This window comes from Petromyzon marinus, chromosome 34, assembly GCF_048934315.1.
Source record: "Petromyzon marinus isolate PM22_M1 ecotype Great Lakes invasive population chromosome 34, UKy_Petmar_22M1.pri1.0, whole genome shotgun sequence".
NCBI classification, from domain to species: Eukaryota; Metazoa; Chordata; class Hyperoartia; order Petromyzontiformes; family Petromyzontidae; genus Petromyzon; species Petromyzon marinus.
In genome coordinates, this window is record NC_133700.1 from 546,434 (window position 1) to 567,248 (window position 20,815).

The window sequence follows — 20,815 nt, forward strand, 5'->3', positions numbered from 1 at the left end:
TCTAATGCTGCAGGGGAATGGTAACCGCTGTGCTCCTTATACTCTCACCTAACCCCTCGGGGTGTCTTTCCAAGAATGATGTTTCGTTTTTGATAAAGCATCCTGTACGCGGGGGCATCTCTAGAGCGCTAAACATCACACACCGTCTCAAAACATTTGAAAGGGCACATCCAGTGGTAGCTGTTCTTGTGTGGCACAAGGTGACTTCGATACCCGGCCTGCAGGTGGGCATCAGTCTTCCAGAGTAGGGGGACGACCATGTCCGCTGGGTATAATCCCAATTGGGAGCGGTTTGCGGTGTATTGCTCTAACTTTTCCAGCTTGGACTGTGATGCCGGCACACAGTGGCCCGGTTGTTTCCACTCACATCTTTAACATCCACCATGAAGCAGATGGTGCGCGTATTGCTCCGATCAATGCACCTGCAGTATTAACTGGGTTGGCCTGCCAGAATAAAACCACGAACCTCTGCAATAAGCGGCGAACGCACTACCGCGTCGCCACCACCACCGGCCCCGACACGGCAGGCGACTGGGGTTGGCCGTGCGTCGCTACACTCACCTGGCCCGGGGCTAAAGCTGCGGGCTGATGGTCGACGGTCGTTGTTGTTGTCGCTGTGCTCATTCTGGTGAGGTTCCCCCGGGTCCCTCTCCCCTAGATGCTGAAGCTGACAACGGGACACGCGGAGGGTGCGGTACGGTCCTTATTCGTGGTGCTCACCGACTGCCATGTCTACCTCGTGCGCAAGGGTATGCGCAGCAGGGCGGTCGCGCTGTCAGGAATACATCCCCACACATACAATGGTATAATGACCCCTTGTTACCGCCGATTCGATTAGCGCTTACTTCTTCAGGAACGCATTTTCAGCGCTTACCGAGGTTTGCCTGTACTGGTCTGCCTGTTCACTGTAATATTTTAAACCAGTTTCCCCCATGTCTCTGTATTCTTATACAGTAGTACTTTTCTATATTACAGGTACTGTATTCAATTAAACTGCTTATGCCTGGCCTTAGGCCCAAATATTAACAGAATTCGTCTTTGAGAAAAGACCTGGTGTCTCTCCTGAACATGGCTGCTCAGGTCTCTCTCGAAATGTCCTCTCCTTGTGACCAATTACACAAAATGGGCCATGCCAGTGTCCCTCATGGGCGATGTTTTATGGATCAACCCATTCCTTTGTTACACTCATATGGACAAAGTATTCACAATAACCCCAGTAATAATGTGATTCGACCACAGGCAGCAATGTCCTATTTGTACCGTGGTGTCCGGAACTGAAGGCAATACTCCACGTGGGGTTGTACGGGTGCATCGCACAGCCTTAGCGTTGCATTTATATTCGACACTGCTGTGCACAATGCGGATGAGGACACAGGCACAACGAAGGTACAATGAGATAACACCTGATCCGGACTTACCCGTCAGATTGCCGCCGCCGCCAGCCACCAATGGAGGTCTGGGAAGTGAGGGCTCGGGGGGCCTCGACGCTTCTGACCAGCCGGCATGAGTACCACCGCCGGTGGCTCACGGCGGTCCGCGTGCTCTGCGTTCTAGGGACGGCGGAGAAGCCGTTTGCGGTGGAGAGAGCCACCCCCTACCACCAGCTGGCGGCGGTGCGCGTGGGCGTGCACGGGCAGGCGGTGCGGCTGGACGACGCCTCCCAGCGCCACCACACTTGGATCGACACCGCCGAGCACGGCCTCACTGAGTACGTCTACCAGCGCGTGCAATTAAATCGGTGTCGAGTGCGTATACGCGACGAGCATCTTGTGTGATTGCGTGTGTCGCGTGTGATTGCGTGTGCGGCTGTGTTGTGATTTGCGTGCGTGTCCACGTTGTGATTGCATGTGATTGCGTGCTCTCCCAGGTTCCTGCTGCTGTCTCTGACGGCGGCGCTGGTGCGCGGCTGCCGGGAGCCACCGTACCCACGCACCCACACGGAGACGTCCGAGACGCACCCAACCCTCATGGCATTCGTCGCGCGCGAGACACCGTGCCCGGTGCGTGCGTGCGTGCGTGCGTGCGTGTGTGCGTGTGTGCGTGCGTGCGTGTGTGCGTCCGTGTGTGTGTTGCGTTTGTATTCGTGGCCATTTTGTAAATGCATGCGTTGCGTGTTTTTGTGTACGTGGCCATGAACTGGTCATGGGCCTCCCCTAGGTCGACTCATCCTCAAATGAGTACCTGGTGTGGTGTGTGAACATCACCACTGGTGAGACAAAGGCGATTGGGCGTGGTGTTGGCCACCCACCCTCTCATGTGTCGTGCCAGCCTTCATAGGTGCTGGCTCTTGCCTCAATACTCTGTTCAGTCTAAACGAAGGGTATTTGTCTTTGTAATGTGTTCCAGTATATGCGTAGTGAGTCCAACTGAGTCGCAGACGTTATCTTAGGAGCAACACTATTTATTCACACAACAGCACAACCTACGCTCGGGTCTCGAATGCCCATCTAGCCACGCTATGACAGAACTAGACACGGTTTGCTATGCCGGGCCGGACCACAAGCGGGGTCCATGACCGCGTGGCTAGAGGCTTCTTCTCCCCGACGTGGATCTTCAAACGCCAGCACACGAAGAACCGCGAGCTCCTCACGGAGCTCCCATTATACGCTCCCGGGCTGGGGCTGGCACTGCCGTTAGCCCCGCCCACCTTCCAGGCTCCTCGAGCTCCTTCTCGAATGTTCCCGAGAGCTCTCTGGGACCACGTGACCACCCCTCGGCCCCCGTCCACCGGTGGCCCCCCTCCAGTATCGTCCGGTCACGTGACAACAGGTCAGCCAGAGTATCATGCCCCAGAGTAACCCTGGCTAGCTGACGCTCGCTCTCGCTCCCTCACTGGGAGCCGGCACCGCACACTGCTCGCGGTGCCTTCGCGCTAACCAGCGCTCAGCCAACCACCGCTAGTGCTGGTACTGCAGCCCGCAACCCGGGCTGCCCGCAGTGACATTACCAGCCTTGACTTCACAAGTCCCGGCACTACACGGTGACAAGTACAGTCACTACATATGTATACATTTGTTTTTGTGTGTATGCGTGTGTGTGTGTATGCATGTGCCTCTGTGTGGGCTTGCCTGCATATGTATTCATTTATATGTATGGGTTCGTGTATATGTGTGCATGTGTGTGTGTCAGTGTGTGAGCATCTATGGGTTCAGGAGAGTGGTAGTGTAGTGGTTAGCATGCTGCACTTCAAACCCGGCAACCCGAGTTCGATTCCCATTCACGATTTTCTGCACCGGTCCTGGGCCTCAAAATGAGTACCGAGTGCAATGTGTAAACATCGCCACTGAGGAGACAAAGCCGGCCAGGAGTGGTGCTGGTCACCCACCCCCTCGTATGCTATGCCGGCATTCATAGGTGCTCGTTTAATAGCACTATGCAGGGATCTTTGTGTGCGCGCATCCGCTCTACGAACCCGGAAATATGATTAACTCCATGACCAACATCTGTAACCAATATATTTGTATGCACACACACACCCCTCTCACAAACCATGCACACACATAAATGCACACCCCCAGAAGGAAACACATAAAACACACAAACATAAATAAATAGGGCTCATAGAAATCTGAACCGGTTGTGGGTCTCTCCTAGGCATTAAATGACGGCCTTAAACAAGTCTTCACAAACAGCACTCGACCCTGACGGTCTGTTAAGGCTACACGGGGTACCTTTGTCTTTGCAGCTGTCCGAAGTGCATGTCACGTGCTACAGCTACGTGCACTGGGAGGAGGTGCACCAGCAGTGCGCGCCCGGCTCCGGTTGTGCCGCGGCAGGCTGCCTGCAGGCCTCACGCTGCCCCCAGGGGCCAGGCTGTGTCCCCTACAAGGAGGAGCTGCTCGTGTACCGCACGACGGGGCGCATGGGCGGCCACACGTGGAAGCCGTGCTACCTGGTGCTCAGGTGCGTGCGTGTGGAGCAACGTGCGGCATACTGTGACATCTGCGGTTATGAGGTTTTGGCATCGCTAGGTGATACACCAAGTGGGTTGCAGGCTTCGGTGCCACTGACTCTAGCGGTCGCGCTTGGCTACCGCCAATCTCCCAGTCCCTACCTCACTGCGCTGGATACGCTGTAAGGCAGTCGGGGTGATTGATCCAGCTCTCACGGATTCATTTCAGTCACTCATTCCCTGCTACCGTTGTTAGGTTGTTAGTGTTCCCGTAAACTTCACTCATCGACTCCCACACCCGTGGTGTTGCTAACCAGACTGTCTCATCTAAACTGTGTTCAACTGCCACACTGCTGGTCGCAACAACAACAACACACACTTATTCAACCACTTAGCCGCACACTCACTGCAGGTCATAGCAACACACTCTCCCCACCCACTCACCCACCCACTCACCCCATACTGCAGGTCACCTCACTCCTCTCTCTGCTTCTTCCCTCGCACTGCTCCACTCTGGTACTCCCACTCCCATAGTCTCTTTTTCCACAGCTCTTACAATTGTAGCGAGTCCAACTGAGTCGCAGACGTTATTCTTCAGAGGCAACATTTTTTGTAACACGTATATACAACTGCCCCTTTACCAGATACAGCCTGGGGTGGTGACCACCCAGCTAACTACACTATACGTAGGAGTTACACCTACGAAGGGTCGAACCCTCACTCAGGTCCCCGGCCACGTGGTGATGCATCGTAGGACGTAGAGCTTCCAGCTTGTAGACGCAGAGCTTCCAGCTTGTAGAACGAAGCAACCGCGGTCCCTCTCAGGGACACACCTTATATCCTCCCGGGTCGGGTCTGGCTCCGCCCTCGGCCCTGCCCGCCTTCTCGAGCGTTCCAGCTCCCTCTCGATCCCCCTCGAGAGCTCTCCCTGGACACGTGATCACCCCATAGCCCCCCCACCTGTGGCCTTCTCTGTGGACACTTCAGATCACGTGTCTACGGGGTCAACCAGAGTGCCATGGCCCGGGGCAACCCTTTCTCTGGGCTGACACTCTCCCGCTCGCCCCTGTGGGAGCCCGCACTACACGCGATGCGTGGTGCCCGCGCTATCCCAGCGCTCACCAAGCCCCACTAGGGCTGGTACTACACCCATCTGCGGGGTGTACGCGATGACGGTGCATCGCATGCCACGGCCCTCCCGGGCCGGCACCATACAGTGACATCCCCGATGTCACTACACAGTTATAACCTCACTCATTTCAAGAAATGTGTGACAATCATGTCTTATATCTAGTACAACTTTGATAGTGCTGTTTGTTGCTGCCTGCTTGATATTTTGGGCCTTTGGGTCTGTGCTCAGCAACTGTGTTAAAGAAAATTAAATGAGGTGAACAGAAGATAGCAGTACATCAAGTAGGTTCCAGACCCATTTGTACAGATTGTTCGGTGCTATTGCACTAATGTGTGGCTCTCTCTCGTGTGGCTCTCTTGTGGCTCACTCTCTTGTGTGGCTCACTCTCTCGTGTGGCTCACTCTCTCGTGTGGCTCACTCTCTCGTGTCTCTCTCTCGTGTGGCTCTCTTGTGGCTCACTCTCTTGTGTAGCTCACTCTCTTGTGGCTCACTCTCTCGTGTGGCTCACACTCTCTTATGGCTCACTCTCTCGTGTGGCTCACACTCTCTTATGGCTCACTCTCTCATGTGGCTCTCTCTCTCGTGGCTCACTCTGTCGTGTGGCTCACACTCTCTTATGGCTCACTCTCTCAAGTGGCTCTCTCTCTCGTGGCTCACTCTCTCGTGTGGCTCTCTTGTGGCTCACTCTCTTGTGTAGCTCACTCTCTTGTGGCTCACTCTCTCGTGTGGCTCACACTCTCTTATGGCTCACTCTCTCATGTGGCTCTCTCTCGTGGCTCACTCTCTCGTGTGGCTCACTCTCTTATGGCTCACTCTCGTGTGGCTCACACTCTCGTGTGGCTCACTCTCTCGTGGCTCACTCTCTCGTGGCTCACTGTCATGTGTGGCAATCATGTGGTTTTCTCCCTCTCGTGTGGCATTCTCCCTCGCGTGTGGCTCACTATCTCTTGTGTGGGTCATTCTCTCTCGTTTGGCTCTCTCTCGTGTGACTATCTTGCTTGTCCACGTATGTTAAATGTGCGCTCTGGCGCTGTTTTTGTTTCCAGCAGTGGCATCTTGTACCAGTATGAAGACAGCACGGGCGTGACACCACTCATGTCTCTCAGCATGAGGTGAAACACTAATTCAGAAACACTGAATGTGCAGCACAAGTGCAGTGCACAGACAGCAAAGGCATCATTAAGGTCAAAGTCAGAGTGACGTACCACTCAGATGAGCATTAAGGCATTGGTACTGATCACATGTTTACAGCCCTGCTGGGCCAGTGGTGGAAATTCCGCATTACTATGGCAAGGGGAGAGTCTCACCATAGAACCAAGGTTCACTTCCACACAGAGTAGCCCTCGCGTTATCATCTCCGCCATGTGCGATCAGCGTAGCCAGCTTTTCCACCGCAGACCGATCCCGCTCGCACTTCCCTGCGCTGAGTCTCCAGTCATGAAGGCAGTGCCCCACTGGCCCTCGGCACAAATTGACTCCTGCAAACCCACACACTCGGGCGCCATTCCCCCACCGCCCCCCCCCCCACTCCCCGGACTGTCCGGCTCAAACCCAATCAGGCAGTGGCAGCGGAGTCCCTGGCTCCCGGATGGCATTGTGTGACCGTGCCCCCCCCGTTGTGCTGTGTGGTGGTTGCGCAGCGGAGGCGGGTGCGGTGGGTGCCTGCGCGTGCGCGACGCCGAGCAGCCACACAGCTTCCAGGTGCTGCTCACGGGGCGACCGCCCCTGCGCCTGGCCGCGCGCTCCGAGCCCAGCGTCTCCCATTGGCTGCAGGCCATCTGCCAGGCTGTGTCGCACGGGGTGAGCGTGCGCTCGTCGGCTGCGTGCGCCGACCGTGCGTGCCAGCTGTGTGTCTGTGTGTGTGTGTATATGTGTGTATGTGTCTGTGTGTGCGCGTGTGAGTGAGTGTGTGAGGAATGGTGGTCGTGGTTACTTATGCCCCCACCGAAGATGAACATCCGTGGAGGGATGCAGGCAAAGCCGATGAGTCAGATGCCTTCTATGACCTCCTGTCACAGGTGCTGGCTAAAGTGGCCCCTCGGGATAGAGTCATCATGTTGGGTGACTTCAATGCCCGAGTTGGTCATGATACTGGCACCTGGTCTGGAGTGATTGGAGGGCATGGGCCAGATCAGCTCAATAACAACGGTAGGAGGCTGCTAGATTTTTGTGCAGCCCATGGGCTTGTAATTACCAACACGCTGTTCCGGCATCGGCGCATCCACACAACATCATGGATGCATGCCGGGTCCAAGCAAGCACATCTGCTGGACTACATAGTGACGGACCAGCGAATGCGAGCCCATGTCCTTGACACCAGGACCTACCGTGGAGCTGATCTGCCCTCTGACCATCGACTAGTCATCTGTAAGATGCGCCTGCCATTCTTCCACTCCGGTGGTGGGTGTACACCCAGGACCCCATTCCAACCTAAAGTGGCCTGGTCTCAGTTATCTGATGAAAGTTGCAAGCGAGAATTTCATCATCGCTTGCGGCTGGGATTGGCATCGTCCCCGACTCCTCCTGATGTCGAGGGTAAATGGGCGAGGTTTAGGACTGTGACTCATGCAGCTGCAATGGCTGCTTTGGGTACGCGGTCCAGACCTCCCCAGACACCCTGGATGACAGAGAAATTGTTCAGGATGGTTGAGAAAAAGCGACAGGCCCACTGTCATCGGCTACAGAATCCCACGTCAGAGAATGAGGAGGCTTACCGCAGCCTTCGCTCGGAGGTTCGGAGAGCTGTGAGGCGCTGCAAGGATGGGTGGTGGTCGCGGGTTGCTGAGGAGATGGAGTCTGCCTCAGTGGCCCGTGATCACAAATCTCTATTTAACTCCATCAAAAAAGTAACCTGCAGCGCCACACCTATTACCATCATTAGGGGAAAAAACGGTGATCCAATTTCCGACCCCCAGGAACAGGTTCGCAGATTTGCTGAGCATTTCTGTGAGGTCCTGGGGGAGGGAAAATCCCTCAGCCAGGAAAACATCGTGGCACAAAGTGAGGATGACCCTGCTGAGGCTGCGGTGCCTCAAATATTGGATGAAGTCACCCCCTGTGAGTGGCTGGCTGAGGTGCCATCTGCTGAGGAAGTATTGAAGGCGATCCGGAGTCTGAGACCAGGAAAGGCAGCGGGCAGAGATGATCTCCCAAGCGAAATGCTGAGGGAGGGTGGCGTTTGTGCACATACTGCCCTATATGACATCATAACAACAGTCTGGACCACTGGACGGGTTCCGCAGGATTGGAAGGATGCCCTGGTGGTCCCCCTTTTTAAGAAGGGGGACCGCACAGACTGTAACAACTACAGGGGCATCTCACTCCTCAGTGTGCCGGGAAAGGTCCTGGCAAGGATTATTCAGCATCGCCTTGCCAGGCACGCTGAGGAGAGGCTTGCGGAGCCCCAATGCGGTTTCAGGAAAGGGCGGTCCTGCACAGATGCCATATTTTCTGTCCGTCTGCTACAGCAGAGGTGTAGGGAATTCCAACAAGACCTACATCTCTGCTTTATTGACCTGATCAAGGCCTATGATACCATCAGTAGGCCTGGGCTCTGGGTCGTTCTTCGTGCTTTTGGAGTACCTGACCATCTGCTCACGATCATTAAGGACCTTCATGATGGTGAGCGGGCCCGGGTAAAACTACGTGGCCGGGAGTCGGAGCCATTCCCTGTACACCTTGGGGTGCGACAGGGATGTCCTCTGGCTCCCACATTATTTAACATCTATTTTGACCACGTAGTTCGTGAAGCCTTCAATAGCTGTACCGGGGGAATCTCCATATGGTACAGATATAATGGGAGGCTAATCGATGCCCGGGTGCGGTCAAGGGATGGCTCCCTATTGCTCAACCACGTTATGTATGCTGATGACTTGGTAATAGCTGCTCAGTCAGAGGAGGAGTTGGAGACGCTGCTGCTGAGACTGGAGTGTGCCACTAAGAGGTGGGGCCTTACCATCAGCCCCACCAAAACTAAGCACCTGCCTGGGTATTTTGTACCATCGGACACTCCACCCCCACAACTCCCAATCGGTGATGGGGCAGTTGTGGAGAGAGTGGAGAGTTTCCCATACCTGGGCAGTGTGCTTATGACTGGCTCCAGTTTAACAGCAGAGGTCTCACTCCGAATCAGTCGAGCGGCAATATCTTTTCATCGGTTGCGTAATGCTGTGTGGAAGCTACCTGGTCTGTCGCTCCGCACTAAGCTTCAGGTCTTCTCGGCCACGGTCATTCCCTCCCTTCTCTACGCTTGCGAAACGTGGACCCCCCTAATGGAACATCTTCGCCGGTTAGAAACATTTAGGCTGACCTGCCTACGATCCATCCTGGGTTTAACCAGACTGGATTGTGTGAGGAGCTCACAAATCCTTGAAAGATCTGGGCAGGGTCCCATCGGTGAGCTCCTCCGGCAGGCAAGGCTGCGATGGCTGGGTCATGTAGCCCGCATGCCCAGCCACCGCATGCCGAAACAGCTTTTGTTCGGCCGGATTGAGGGGGCTAAGCGGGCGCGGCACGGGCTAGAGAAGAGATGGAGTGATGTGGTACAGGAGGACGTGGAGCTGAGTGGACTTGCCGATGACTGGTACCAGCGGTGTCAAGATCGGCCTCTGTGGAGGAGGCTCGTGAAGGATGCTACTGGGCAGTTGGAGGCAGTCGCCCTCCAACAACAACGGAGGGCGGAGGAGCGACGCTCACAACAGCGAGCGGAGCGCCGGGTGGCTAAAGCACAGCAGGTTGGCACAGTAGGGGGCACAGGTGGTGCATCAGCCAGTCATCTCAGTCAGTCGACCCGTGGCACCTGGATCTGCCCCGTGACCTCCTGCCAGCGGGCGTTCGACACTTCACGTGGCCTCAGGGTGCACATAGCCTGGCACAAGCGTCGTGGTGACGTCACCGCCACTTAGTGGCGAATGGCGGTTGTTGTTGTTGTTGTTGAGTGAGTGTGTGCTGTTCGTTCGAATGTTGTTCACGAACAGAACTTGTCCCAACAGTGTGTTAAGGCTAGACGGGGGATTTTGTCTTTGCTGTTCGTATGTTCTCGGTGTGTACATGTGGGTGTGAGAGGGATGCGCGCATGTGTGCGCGCATGGTTTGTGCAAGAGGATTGTGTGTGCACGGTGTGTCCCCTCGTGTGTGTGTGTGGGGGGAGTGATAGTGTAGTGTTTATTACCTTTCACTGTGACCCCGGTGACCCGAGTTCAATCCCCGCTCACAGCCAACACCAATGACGATTATTTGAACTGGTTCTGGGTCTGCCTTGAGTCGACTCAGCCTCAATGAGTACCTGGTGCGGTGTGTAAAAATCATCACTTGGGAGACAAAGGCAGCCAGGGATGGTGCTGGCCATCCGCCCACTCGCGTGCTGTGCCGGCCTTCATAGGTGCTCGCAATAAACGAAATATTTGTATTATACCAGCTGAGGCCCACTGAGCTATATCATTAATTTTCCCAAGCAACCTGGCCACAAATGATAGTTTAAGGCTCGCCTTCCCATCAACCGGAGGCGAGGAGTGGCGATCGTGGTTACTTATGCCCCCACCGAAGATGAACATCCGTGGAGGGATGCAGGCAAGGCCGATGAGTCAGATGCCTTCTATGACCTGTCACAGGAGCTAGCTAAAGCGGCCCCTTGGGATAGAGTCATCTTTTTGGGTGACTTCAATACCCAAATTGGCCATGATGCTGGCACCTGGTCTGGAGTGATTGGAAGGCATGGGCCAGATCAGCTCAATAACAACAGCAGGAGGCTGCTAAATTCTTGTGCAGCCCATGGGCTTGTAATTACCAACACGCTGTTCCGGCATCGGCGCATCCACACAGCATCATGGATGCATGCCGGGTCCAAGCAAGAACATCTGCTGGACTACATAGAGATGGAACAGTGGATGCAGGCCCATGTCCTTGACACCAGGACCTACCGTGGAGCTGATCTGCCCACTGACTATTGACTTGTCATCTGTAAGATACACCTGCCATTCTTCCACTCCGGTGTGGGTGAAAGTTGCAAGCGAGAATTTAATCATTGCTTGCAACTGGGGTTGGCATCGTCCCCCACTCCTCCTGATGTCGAGGGGAAATGGGTGAGGTTTAGGACTGTGGCTCATGCAGCTGCAATGGCTGCTTTGGGTACATGGTCCAGACCTCCCCAGAGACCCTGGCTGACAGAAGAGGTGTTCAAGCCGGCTGAAAAAGCGACAGGCCCACTCTCATCGGCTACAGTATCCCACGTCGGAGAATGAGGAGGCTTACCGCAGCCTTCGCTCAGAGGTTCGGAGAGCCGTGAGGCGCTGCAAGGATGGGTGGTGGTCGCGGGTTGCTGAGGAGATGCAGTCTGCATCAATGGCCTGTGATCACAGATCGCTCTTTAATTCCATAAAAAAAGTAACCTGCAGTGCCACACCTGTTACCATCATTAGGGGAAAGAACATCCAAGCTCCGACCCCCAGGAACAGGTTTGCAGATTTGCTGAACATTTCTGTGGGGTCCTGGAGGAGGGGAAATCCCTCAGCATGGAAAACAACGTGGGACAAATTGGGGGATGAACCTGCCGAGGCTGCGGTACCTCAAATATTGAGTGGCTCTTTTTGTTTGCATTTTGACTGCTTGTGTTGTGGTTATTGCAAACATGATCCCTTGTATAAATGTCAGTTTTGGTGCCAGATAAACGGGTAAAAACCTATTACTATATTGAGTGGCTGTCTGAGGTACCATCTGTTGAGGAAGTACTGAAGGCATTCGAGAATCTGAGACCAGGAAAGGCAGCGGGCAGAGATGATCTCTCAAGCGAAATGCTGAGGGAGGGTGGCATTTGTGCACAGACTGCCCTACATGACATCATAACAACATTCTGGACCAGTGGACGGGTTCCGCAGGATTGGAAGGATGCCCTGGTGGTCGCGCTCTTTCAGAAGGGGGACCACACAGACTGTAACAACTACAGGGGTATCTCACTCCTCAGTGTGCAGGGAAAGATCCTGGCAAGGATTATTCAACATCGCCTTGCTAGGCACACTGAGGAGGGGCTTGCGGAGCCCCAATGCGGTTTCAGGAAAGGGCGGTCCTACACAAATGACATATTTTCTGTCCATCTGCTACAGCAGAGGTGTTGGGAATTCCAACAAGACCTACATCTCTGCTTTATTGACCTGGTCAAGGCCTATGATACCATCAGCAGGCCTGGGCTCTGCATTGTTCTTCGTGCTTTCAGAGTCCCTGACCCTCTGCTCACAATCATTAAGGATCTTCATGATGGTGAGCGGGCCCAGGTAAAACTACGTGGCCGGGAGTCGGAGCCATTCTCTGTACACATTGGGGTGCGACAGGGATGTCCTCTGGCTCCCACATTATTTTACATCTATTTCGACCACACAGTCCGTGAAGCCTTCAATAGCTGTACCGGAGGAATTTCCATCTGGTACAGATACACTGGGAGGCTGATCGATGCCCGGGTGCAGTCAAGGGATGGCTCCCTATTGCTCAATCATGTTATGTATGCCGATGATCTGGTTATTACTGCTCACTCAGAGGAAGAGTTGGAGGCGATGCTGCTGAACCTGGAGCTTGCCACTAAGAGGTGGGGACTTACCATCATCCCCACCAAAACTAAGAACCTGCCTGGGTATTTTGTACCATCGGACACTCCACCTCCACAACTCCCAATTGGTGATAGGGCAGTTGTGGAGAGAGTGGAGGGTTTCTCATACCTGGGCAGTATGCTCATGACTGGCTCCGGTTTGACAGCAGAGGTCGCACTCTGAGTTAGGCGAGTGGCATCTTTTCATCGGTTGCGTATCGCTGTGTGGAAGCTACCTGGTCTGTCACTCCGCACGAAGCTTCGAGTCTTCTCAGCCACAGTCATTCCCTTCTCTACGCTTGCGAAACGTGGACCACCCTAATGGAACATCTTTGCCGGTTAAAAGCATTTAGGCTGGCCTGCCTACGATCCATCCTGGGTTTAACCAGGCTGGATTGTATGAGGAGCTCACAAATCCTTGAAAGATCTTGACAAAGTCCCATAGGTGAGCTCCTCCGGCAGGCAAGGCTGCGTTGGCTGGGTCATGTAGCCCGCATGCCCAGCCACCGGAAGCCTAAACAGCTTTTGTTCTGCCGGATCGAGGGGGCTAAATTGGCGCAGCACAGGCTAGAGAAGAGATGGAGTGATGTGGTACAAGAGGATGTGGAGCTGAGTGGACTTGCCAACGACTGGTACCAGCGCTGTCAAGATCGGCCTCTGAAGGAGGCTCGTGAATGACGCTACTGAGCAGTTGGAGGCAGTCGCCCTCCAACAACAACGGAGGGTGGAGGAGCGACGCTCGCAACAACGAGCGGAGCGCCATGTGGCTAAAGCACAGCAAGTTGGCACAGTAGGGGGCACAGGTGGTGCATCAACCAGTCATCTCAGTCAGTCAACCTGTGGCATCTGGGTCTGCCCCGTGTCCTCCTGATAGTGGGCGTTCGACATTTTACGTGGCCTCAACGTGCACCTGGCCTGGCACAAGCATCGTGGTGATGTCACCCGCCACTTAGTGGCGAATGGCGGTTGTTATTGTTAGGTGTCCGTGCGTGTGCTCGCTGTGCTGGTAGTGACGCGGTGGCATGTGTGTGCGTGCATAGGTGTGCGTGCGTGTGCCCGCTGTGCCTGGCGTGCTGCTGCTCACGCGGAACGACCTCTTCCTGTGCCACGAGGACGCGGAGACGCGGTTCATCCGCTCCCTGGGCAGGCTCCCACTGCCATGCATCGTGCGCGCACGGACACACGACATGCGCCACGCGTGCTCACTGGTACACTCATTCATACCCGGATACATGCATTCACAAAGACAAAGATCCCCAGTATAGATGTAACGCGATAAACGGGGTACTTACCTGCACTAGCAGACATCCACCAGTAGGGTGTGATGTGTGGGTCACCAAGGTTCCCTAGACCCCAAGAGGGGCTGGGGGAAGATTCCAGGTCCCTCTGGAACTCTCTGGAAGGGAGGCGTGGCCAGGGGCGTGGGGACCCTGGCAGGTGTATAAAAGCCGGACCTCTGACCTGGGTTCGGCAGTGTTCCTCAAGCCGAAGACTGAAGACCGGGCTTAGAGTAGGACCCTGAGACCCCCAGACCCGCTGTCCTTCTAAGGGCCGGGACTGAGGTGGGACAGTGGTCGGACCCTGGGTACCCCCAGACCTGACGTCCTTGTAAGGGCCGGGACTGAGTGGGCCAGTGGTCGGGACCCGAGGACCTTGTCTGGGTCAGGTCAGGATAGCCTCCCCTAGGGCCTCTAGCCGGAGGGCTGAGTGCAGAGTGGTCCCCAGTATGAGGAGGCACGATAGCCCAGAGGCCATACCTCCCCAGGTAGCGGGTGTAAGGGGCCGTTACCCCTTTGTTTTAGAAACCCTGTACACTAGTGCTGTTAAATAAAAGTGTCGCCTCAACTACCAGCTCGTCCTTGGCCTCACTATATAACCATAAAAGATTATCGGGGAAAGTGCTGTTTGCGAGAACCTCTGTGTACACACACAGTGTGCAGGCGCTGGGTTAATTTCATCTGCTGCTCCGTATGTGTGCGCAGGTGAGGGAAGGCGCGGACTCGCAGTGTGTCCTCGGCTGGGACCTCAGCTTCAGTTGCGACTCGGAGCTGCGCAGGTTCCTCTCCGGCCTGGCTCTCGCCTGGGAATCGATTTTCCAGGCAAGTTTGCGCGTGCGGCCAGAGTGGAAATGACAACGATCGTTTTTTGCTTGCAAGCGCTTCGCGTGCCTTCGCTTCCCAGGCCTGGGTGCCGTCGGCTGTGAACGTAATGTGGTGGGGGTGTGCGTGCGGATTCTATTCAACTGTGTGTTATGATCTCGACAAACTCTAAAAGAACGGACACGTCTTTGGCATACGGCACCCGTGGTGGCGGTTGCTTTGAGGATCGATTCCGTGCTGGGAAGCGACGACTTACTCAACTTGTATCTATCCGAATGAGCCGAGGGATTCCTGTCCTGCCTCCTTTTGGGATCCAAATGACGGACAAATCAAGGGAAAGTCTCCCTTCAGGGGATCATGGGAGTAGCCAGTGAGTGGAGCTGTGTGAGGATAGCAGCGGGTTGCTTATTGTGTCAACACAGAGCAGCCCCAGATACCTGGCTACCAGTCGTGTCCATGCACAGTGTTGTATTCAGAGTCCGAGTGAGTTCCTGAAGAAATTAGAATGTATGCATTGGTGCTCATCTCCTGTTTACGGCGCTGCAGCATATTCATAGGACAACCACAGTTGACTTCCCCAAAAACAAGATCCCCCATGATGGGCGGTGGTGGTGGTGGCTACGCTGCCTGGAATCCAGTGTTGTGGAGGCAGCAGTGAGGGTTCTGGATCACACAGAGATGCGTGGGCATCGAGGAGAAGCTGTACCCTGGCTCACCAGGGGATAGCAGTACAGGAAAGTGTGGATTCCACTTGCTCCATCTGTACGCGATATAAAGTGTTGCCCTCTCACACGTATGGGTTTTCCCCGTGTTTCCTCCCACCTGTATAAACATTCATTATTTGGCCAATACCACCTTTTAGTACATGGAGGACCACAGAGCTTGGGCAATTGTTGGTCATGCCAGATCCTTAGGGTGTGGCTGCTGCCTTCCCACTCATTTGTGATTCCTCCTCCTGGCACCTCCAAGTGATTGTCTGTCTCTCTACGAGAGCGGATACCATGCAGCGGCAGTGCGGTATTACCAGTTGACATTTTCTTTATCATTCACTCAGATTTGAACTCGCAGACCTTTCGAACGCGCACCACTCGCTCTATCGCCGAGCCACTCGGCTGACTGGACTGAGTAATTGTTTAATTCGTGCATCCAAGGGTGGCGCTTGGAAGCGGCGTTGGGCCCCCTGGTGCACGCATTATTAACTCGGCCCTCATCATTCGCAATCCATCGTTAAATTCTGAGTTGGGACACCTCCATGATGTGGCCCCAGTTATGTCGTGCAAGGCCGTCTGCCGCCCAATCTACGTGGTGCACAATGGGTAACAGCAACTGGCCGATTGTTATTGTGTCGCCTCTCGCTGGTGAGGCCAATAGCAATGCGTAATGAAATACTATTTGGTTGTTTTTCTAACCGAAAATACGAGCACATCTCAAGACACCGTAAACCATGCGATAGATGTCTCGGTGGCCCTCTAGGGTGGTGGCAGGGTGGCGGTGCAGTGGTGACACACCAAAAAGCACCTGGGTTCGATGCCTGACTTGGGCGCCTTTCTGTGTGGAGTTTGTATTTTCTCCCCCTTGTTCTGCATGGGTTTCCTCCATGTTCACCAGTTTCTTTCCATAGCTAAACAAAAAACCACACGCAATGTTGTAACCGGTATTGGCCGAAAACGAATTCCAATCCGGAAAAATTACCTGCAGATCACCTCGTTGGGATCACATGGCAGCAGCAGCAGCAACATTGCCCCCGACTGAGAACACCTGCCAGGACCCTCCTGATCACGAGTTGAGACTCGGCAGCGAGGCCTTCCTGGATTAACCAGGGGAGGAACGACATTGATAACAATAACAACGGGCCCCGGATATGCATGCTGAACAGGGGACGGCCCGCTCTGCATCTCTGTGTCTTTGTGCAGGTGCCGCTGCCACAAGAAGTGCAGAGGGACGGGAGCTAGAGCCGCTCCGAGTGGGAGCGACCTAATACATGCTGACACGCACACATACATATGTACACAGTGTAATGCTCGTGGACTCCCTGTGTCTATACATGCATATGCACCGGTACGTTACTGCGCACACTAAAACGCACATTTACGGTAAAGTGCGTGGAATATGCATGGATGCCCACAAACATGCATAAGCACGCATGTGGCGAGGTACGAATGCGAGTTTACACACACCGTGTGGTGGTATTTAACAAATGTGTTCTTGTTTTTTTCATGTTTCTGCAAAGCCAACTCGAACAAGGTATACGTTTTTGTTTAATGAAATAAAGTTCAAAGACTGAAAAAGCAAAACCGTGTGCAATACGTTCATGTGAGAAATGAACGTATGAAAAAGCAAAACCACCGATGCCTTCTATACCAACAAAACACAAACGCAGACCATTCTCACTCCACATATCTCAACTAGGCTACGTGTAAGGATCTGGCCAAATTTGTTTTATTATGACCCTCCACCACCCGACAGCCAAACGAGATTGAGGAACAATCCTCGGAAACTCACATGGATGATTGGATTCACAACGTTTTGCTTGGGACTGCGCCGAGCATAATCCAGGGTGTAGGAATGTAAATGAGGGAAGTGAGTGGTAGAAGGGTCTTCACGACACAGATTTTAGCCAGATCATTACACGCGGCCTCGTCCAACAATCAACACTGACTCGTAATATTGTCTCCAAAGACGTATGACGTATTAAACCTATTCACTCGTGAATCCACAAACACTGCCCCCACAGACCATCACTTGCCCAAACACAAAAGGGCCACTGACTTGTCACTGGACCCGCACGCGAACACGGCACCCGCAGTTAGCGTTGGCGGTGTCACAGTCGCTGAACCAGTCACACTGCGTGAGGCTTTGTCGCGAGGGATCAGCGTTATTAATAGTTCTAGTTCAATAAAATGTCATCTCATTGTTCTTTCGGTAAAGCCACGTAGATAGAAAAAAATATCACGACGTTTCGATCGCAACACAAGCAATCGTCATCAGGTCAAAAAATATAGCGGGAGAGCTGTTGAGGCAGGAAAAAATATAGCGGGAGAGCTGCTGAAGCAGGATGTTATATAGGTTTGAGATGGGTGTAGCCCAAGGGTAAGTGGGCGGGGCTAGAGATGGAATTTGCATGTGAATGTAAGAAAACCGGGTGCCACCGCGACATCGAGGAAAACTAAGCTGTGGAGGTGGCCATTGTGAGAGATTAGCATGTCAATGTAAGAGAACCACCACAACGGTGGCTGTGTTAGTGAGACATTTAACCTGTTAAAAACGAGAGCCACCGCCACATCGAGGAAAAGGAGCAGCAGTGACTGTGTTAGTGAAACATTTAGCCTGTTAATGTAAAAACATTTAACCTGGTAATGTAGCTCAGAGAGTCGGAAATAACTGCTAACATCGGCAGGCAGGATGGCAACATCACAGCCAGTTATGACTGAAACTGGTTAATAACGTCCTTCCAATGATTGCTCAGTTTATACCCAGCTTCTCGGTTGAAATTGTTACTGTGTTTATATATCTAGATGGCTTCATGGACAAATCTTTGTTGATAGCCAGTGGGTTTGCAGAGTACCTTCGTTTTTGAAAAATAAATTTCGTGTGTGCCCACAGCGTTAAAACAATTATCAGCCATGGCCGAGGTATTGGTCCTACCGTGTTTAAGATCTGCCTTATGTTCACGAACACAGTCTGAGACATGTCGCTTAGTTTCCCCCATGTAACTACTGCTGCAGACACAGCTTAGTTTGTAGACACCAGGGAATTGCATATCAGGGATCACATATTTCACAGATGGGATCAGATCACGAATTTTACGTACTGTTTTGAATCGAACCTGGATATTGTGTTTGCTCATGATTTTGGAAATATTTTTGGCAACCCCTGCTATGTATGGCAAGGTGATGGTTTTGATTGTGTCCTCAGATGGTTCTTTCCTAACGGTTGGGGGTGATAGCTTTACGGATTGTGTAGTCCGAATATTCATTCATCTTGAGGGCTTGGTGTACGTACTCCAGTTCACTGGCTAGGTGGTGATGGTCGGAAATACAATGAGCTCTATGGTGTAGAGTTTGGATGAGGGAATTATTCTGGGATGGATGGTGGGAGTCAGGTTTTAGGTAGGCATCTGTATGGGTGGTTTTCCTGTAGACAGTGTCCCATTGAGCCATCTGGTCTCTTTTCGATTAAAAATCCAAGAATGGTAACTTTCCATCCTTTTCCACCTCCATGGTGAATTTGATGGCTGGGTGTATGTAATTGATGTGGTTGAAGAATTGGCCCAGCGCTGGTAGGCCATGTGGCCAGATGACGAACATGTCATCTATGTATCTCTTCCACAAGGAAGGACGTAGGGTGGATGCCTGGATGGCATCTGTCTCAAAATTTTCCATTAAAACATTGGCGACAACTGGAGATAAGGGAGAACCCATTGGGGTACCTTCAGCTTGTTTGTAGAATGTTCCATTCCAGGTGAAGTAAGTGTTGGTTAGGCAGTGTCTAACCAGGGCTGGTACATGACCATTCAGTCCTTGTTGGACCAAATCTTCAATGATTGCAATGGTGTCAGGCACAGGAACTTTGGAAAACAAAGATACTACATCGAAACTGACAAGAAAATCACCTGGAGACAGTGAGATGTCCTTAATTAGACATACCAAGTGAGCTGAGTTACGTACAGCTGAGGTGGTCTTACCAGTCGATTTAAGGTCTCAGACAGAAATCGGACCAATTTGTAGGTGGGTAAGTCAATGGTGGAAGAGATAGGATAGAGTGGTGTAGCTTCTTTATGGATTTTTGGTAAGCCATAAAATCTGGGTGGTCTAGCAGCAGAGGGTTTTAAAGAAAGCCGCTTGGTTGGTTCGATTAAGGGTGTCGAATCGGTGATATTGTTGGTTTTTGTAACCAGGCGGTTGGTAGGATCTCTTGATTTTGGTATAGCTGCCATCATTAAGTAGGTCCTGAATTTTGTTATTGTATGTGGTTTTGTCCATGATGATAATGGCATTGCCCTTGTTGGCTGAGAGGATGACTATATTATCTCTCTTTTTTAGTTGAGAAAGCTCAATTCTTCAACCACATCAATTCCATACACCCAGCCATAAAATTAACCATGGAGGTAGAATAGGATGGCAAGTTACCTTTCTTGGATGTTTTAATCGAAAAGAGACCAGATGGCTCAATGGGACAGTGTGTTGTATATATAGGCCTTTTTCCAAAATGTATGTTAATAATTCTGCCAATTTTTTTTATCAATCGTGGTGTCGCGTGGGGGCAGAGGGGGTGAGGTGAACCCCCCTCCCCTCACAGCACCAGCCTCTCACACACAACCGAGAGACGGAGATAAGCCATAAAAGATAATAAACCCAAAATAAAAGAGAAGGGGGGAAATCTACGTAGCCTTTAAGAGCACAGACAACCAGGTGCCACGAAGGAACAGGCGAATTCTACAATACAACGGTTAAAATTCAGAACTTAGCGACAAAATGAGTCGACATCATAGACTGTCCAACACACTACGATTTAAAAAAAGAACCAGACTACAATCTACATAGTGGGTTATTACTTCTCATACATTAATACTAACCTTATTCACCTTAAATTCTATTACATCTTGCCGTCTACGTGACTTTACAAAAAACAAGGAATGTGAATTCCAGCAGTCAAGAAGCTTAACTGAAACTTAGTCATACCTCGAAACCTCAGGACATCAAAATATAACTCGAGTATAACAGCACGGATCCCCGGATACAGACGGGGGGACGAAAATGAATAAAACCCTAGGAAATACGTGGTGATGATAATGTTAAATCACGAATCTTCGGAAACAAACCAAATAATAATTATGCAGTATTAAACCGAGGGTTATCCAGAAGAGATGAGGCGAAATAGGTCAAACTTACATTACCAAGATAAAATGTATCCCAGAGAGAAAGAGTCTCCCAACCACCTTTGTCTTCCAGCAGCACGTGATAGAATTTGCATACGCAGGCAGAGGGCATCTCTTAAAAATAAAACACCACGATGGAAGCACTGTAAACACTGCTACAAACATACCTTGAGTCACGTACAGAATCATAACTACAAAGTGGTACGGGGTCAAGCTATAAGAGGTAAAATAAATGTTTAAC

At 52.5% G+C, this 20,815-nt stretch overlaps 1 protein-coding gene across 4 annotated transcripts in view; it reads left to right on the forward strand.

Moving 5' to 3' along the window:
• PLEKHM2 (pleckstrin homology and RUN domain containing M2) overlaps positions 1-16,990 on the forward strand; it is a 47,282-nt gene extending 30,292 nt beyond the window's left edge. For all 4 annotated transcript variants that reach the window (XM_032965312.2, XM_032965313.2, XM_032965314.2 and 1 more), the window contains 9 exons: positions 659-749; positions 1,555-1,708; positions 1,868-2,000; positions 3,686-3,903; positions 6,071-6,136; positions 6,665-6,824; positions 13,638-13,805; positions 14,580-14,696; positions 16,610-16,990. In XM_032965312.2, the coding sequence (XP_032821203.2) occupies positions 659-749; positions 1,555-1,708; positions 1,868-2,000; positions 3,686-3,903; positions 6,071-6,136; positions 6,665-6,824; positions 13,638-13,805; positions 14,580-14,696; positions 16,610-16,648 (1,146 nt within the window). In that variant the 3' untranslated portion in view covers positions 16,649-16,990. The remainder of the gene's footprint in view (positions 1-658; positions 750-1,554; positions 1,709-1,867; positions 2,001-3,685; positions 3,904-6,070; positions 6,137-6,664; positions 6,825-13,637; positions 13,806-14,579; positions 14,697-16,609) is intronic.
• The last annotated feature ends 3,825 nt before the right edge of the window (positions 16,991-20,815 follow it).